Source organism: Colius striatus, chromosome 3 (assembly GCF_028858725.1).
Source record: "Colius striatus isolate bColStr4 chromosome 3, bColStr4.1.hap1, whole genome shotgun sequence".
Taxonomy (NCBI): domain Eukaryota; kingdom Metazoa; phylum Chordata; class Aves; order Coliiformes; family Coliidae; genus Colius; species Colius striatus.
The window spans coordinates 60056244-60060259 of NC_084761.1; the positions used below are offsets into that span (position 1 = coordinate 60056244).

Genomic DNA, 4016 nt, shown 5'->3' on the forward strand with positions numbered 1-4016 from the left:
GCTACCTTTAACCTCTCACAGCAACACTTACCCTGCAATCACTTATCTTACACCTGTACGACTGTGCAAAAGTGTATTTCAGAAGTCCACGGGCAGTCTAAAAACAAACAAACAAACAGAACTGGAAGCCTGACCTTCACAGCGCTTGGTATTTAAACACTTTTCAGCACTAGGCTTCCTAAGGCTAGCAAAAGCTAGCACCTAATGTTTATCATCTCCGCTGATGGGCTTAAGCTAGGAGTTTAGCTGTGGTATCTTCCATCTCCTCCTTGCAAATAGTTAGATGTCTAGATTTAGACTTTATATTTACCAAAAGTAGACCTAAAAAAAAAAACCCATGAGGAACAAGAAATGCTGCAACTGGCGCTGTTAGCACCACAAGCAGGAACATACCAGGAGCACATGCTGCTCAGAAATGCCTCCTCCTCCTCGCTGCAGGAATCCGTTGGCACATGTGGAGATAACATTCCAAGGCTTTCCGTGCTGTTCAGCAAGCTGTGGATTTTATGAGCCACCACTAACAGTGGGGCCAGGGGGAGAGAAGGAGGAGGGAACATGTGGGGAGATGTTACCTCTACCCGCATCTGCCTCCCAGCCAACCTCCCTGTCCCACGACAGGACCGAGCAGGGAGAAGAGGCCCCTGACCCTGAGCTCTGGGACACAGAGCTCCTCAGATTCACTCCTTATCAGCTAATGCACCAAGACAAAACTTTAAGGGCTGCTGTGGAGCAGCAGCAGAAGACAATCCAGGAGTAATTATCACTACTTAAAACCTGGAGGCTTTTTTTTTTTCTCCACTGAGGAGGTGACAGGAGCACAGGGAAGCTTAAGGAAAACAGCAGCAGCAAAGAAGGGCAGCAAATGTGAGAGAGAGGAGGAATACCCAGCCCCTCACAAACACCAAGAATCCACCACTCCTCATGTACAACATTTTATTACAAAACTGTTAAAAAAGTAATACAATGCAATATACTACAAAATATAAGATCAGCTATTAAGCTACCTCCTTTGTTTTACTTAGCTATAAAGAAACACCTGGCTATCAGTCACTGAATTTCAACAAAACCATTAAATATGCAGAAACGTTCCACAACTTTTTTTTTTCTTTTTTCTTTAACCGAACTGCAGCAGCCCTTGGCTACCACTTACATTAAAAATAGAGGTCTCCCTACAAAGAACCACATTACCTATACACAATTCTGTACAGATTTTTATACTGAAGCTAACAATGAGCTGCACTCGAGTTCACATTCTTAGCAAAATATTGTGTTTTGAGCATAAATCTTTACAGCAGGACATTCATTTATTCCTCATCCTCCTCTTCTTCCTCCTCTTCTTCATCTTCTTCCTCTTCCTCCTCCTCTTCTGGTTCTGCTTTCTTCTTAGATCCTGCAGGCCTTCCTGGGCCCTTTTTTCCTGTGTCGCTCTTGCTCTTGGCACGATATGCAGCAATATCCTGCAGGAAAAATGCTGCTCAGTTGCTGCTAACACAATCCTGAAGACAAATCTGTACTGCTCCAATAATGCTTAATAATACAACACTGTGCTAGTACTAAACAGAGAACATGTAGAAAAGCAGGGTTTCAACCTTGGGACCTGCATGCTTACACCTTGTGGCAAGAAAACACGTGATCCCAACAGCTTTCAGACTTTTATGGCTGCAGTGCTATCGAGTACAACTGTGTATTGTATCAAGGAAGTAACCAACTTCCAGGAGTAAAGCATCTTAGTGGTGAAATCTCTAGATATGGAAAAGCCACATCCAGCTTCCCTCCCTGTGAGGGCTCCAGATGCCTCCCACACCCTGCCTTTTCCCCACGTTCCAAAGCCTGATGTAAGCCTTTAACATTACAAACGGTATACAGCTTAGATGCAAAACAAAGTCACAGATTTACAGTGACCTCCACAACTTTAGCTGTTCTTTTATCACTCTCACTGTACCTTTTCATACTTCTCCTTTAGTTTTGCAGCCTTCTGTTCATATGGCTGTTTATCTTTGGCTGACTGTTCAGACCACATTTCTCCCAACTTCTTTGCTGTGTCTCCAATAGACAAGCCAGGATGATCATTTTTTATTTTTGGACGGTGTTCAGAACAGAAAAGGAAGAATGCAGACCTAAAATGAGAGACAGTGAATAAAATGAGGTGCCAGACTCTTAGAACTAATACTTTTTTTTTTCCCTTTGGTCAGAGAAACACTCACGGCGGTCTTTTAGGAGCATTGGGGTCCTTCTTCTTTCCCTTCTTCTCGCCTTTGGGAGGAACATAGTTTTTCATCTCCCTGTCATAACGAGCTTTGTCTCCTTTAGCCATTTCCTCAAACTTTCCTTTTTCCTTGCTCGACATCGTCTGCAGACACACGGAGAGGGGAAAGGAGAAGAGTCTGGATCAGATAAAGCACCTAGTGACCTACTAACGCCTCAGCAGCAGCTGCGAGCGGGGATCTCTTCCCGGCTTCCCGCGGCAGGGGCGGGGGTCGGGCCGGACCGGGCTAGCGGGGCTAAGCACAGCGCAGCACGGCCCAGCTCCGCTCACCTTCCACCGCTCCGAGCACTTCCGCGAGAACTCGGCGAAGTTGACGGACGAGTCCGGGTGCTTCTTCTTGTGCTCCTCGCGGCAGGTCTGCACGAAGTAGGCGTACGAGGACATCTTGCCCCGCGGCTTGTTGGGGTCGCCTTTGCCCATGGCGGTGTCGGCGGCGGGACCCTGCGGGGCCGCCGGGGGTGGGATGGTGGGCGGGCAGGGGAGGGGCGTCGCGCGGGCGGTGCGCGCCTCAGGGTGCTCCCGCCTCTCGCGGCCCCGCACCTTCCCGCCCGCCCCCCGCGGCCGCCGGCCCCTCTCCCGCCCTCCCCCGCGAGCCTCCACCTGCCCCCCGCGGCGGCCGAGGCAGGCGGCCTGCGCGGCGCCGAAGCGCGCAGCCCGGCGCTCCCGGCCGCCCGCCCAAGCCGCTCACCCACCGGGAATCCCCCCTCAGACCCGGGCGCGCGGCCGGCCCGCCCGCCCCAGAGCCCCGTGCTCCCTCCGGGACCGGAGGCGGCGGCGCCGCCCGCTCCTGCCCGCTCCCCCTCGCTGCCCCGCGGTCTCCGCCGGTGGGGAGCGCGCAGGGCCGGGCCTTGCCTTGGCTGTGTGGGTGAGGCGGGCGGCGCGGGGCTCTCCTCTCTCCGCTGCTGCTGCTCAATGGTTTCCCGGCGGCGCACTTACAGCCTCTTGTTTTCCACAACCCTACCCGCCACAGCAACTTGACCCGCGGCGGCCGAAGACCCGCCTCCCGCCGCAGCGGATTGGCCGCCGCGCCGGTTCAAACTGCCTGCGGCACCGCCCCGTAGGGCCGGAGCCGCCAGGGATTGGCTGGCTGCCGTCCAGACGTCAGCGGCCGAGCAGCACCTCGGCTAGGTCGAGCGTGAGGGGGTCGTTAGCGCTCATACTCGTTGGAACCGGTTGAGGTGAGGATAGCGAAGGGGGCGGGACTAAAGGCTCTGGGCGGCGATTGGGGGAGAGGGATGGTTTAAAAAACCGCGGGGGCCGCCGCCATTGGCCGCTGGGGTCTGTGCGCGTTTTGATTGGGCGGAGCAGGATGCTGCAGCGTGGTTTAAAAATACAAAGGGAGCGGTGAAGGGTGATGGAGCGGGTACAGCTGAGCGGCGTCCCGGGACGGGCGGGCTGCGCAGCAGGCTTCTGCCGGCCGCAGCTCACGCCAGGGCAGAGCAGGGGGCAGATGGTTCACGGCTCGCTCGCCGTGGCACGCAGCGTCCCCGCGGCGCTACCTTCGTCCTGCCTGGGAGGACAGCCAGGGGTGGGCCGTGCCGCCACCGCGCCTCCCGCCTTCGCTCCCTCCTCGAGTCTGGCGGCCGCCAGCCGGGAAACTGGGCTCTAACGGGGGCTAAGGGGCCGGGCGGCGTCACGGCTTGCCCCGAGCCGGCTGGGCTGCGCGGGACCCCAGGCCGGGAGGGAATGCCGCCGCGGTGCCGGGCCTGGCCCTCAGCAGCCCTTCGGAAAAGAGCGGGCTGCTGTGCTG

General features: G+C 55.6%; 1 protein-coding gene across 1 annotated transcript; it reads right to left on the reverse strand.

Annotated features, from left to right (window-relative positions):
- Positions 1–1008: 1008 nt before the first annotated feature.
- On the reverse strand, positions 1009–3237 carry HMGB2 (high mobility group box 2). The gene is made up of 5 exons (XM_061993143.1): positions 3119–3237; positions 2537–2707; positions 2205–2350; positions 1943–2117; positions 1009–1457 (listed from the first exon to the last, which is right to left on the reverse strand). The coding sequence occupies exons 2-5, from the start codon at positions 2684–2686 to the stop codon at positions 1305–1307; spliced, it is 624 nt and encodes a 207-aa protein (XP_061849127.1). The 5' UTR covers positions 2687–2707; positions 3119–3237; the 3' UTR covers positions 1009–1304.
- Between the last annotated feature and the right edge of the window lie 779 nt (positions 3238–4016).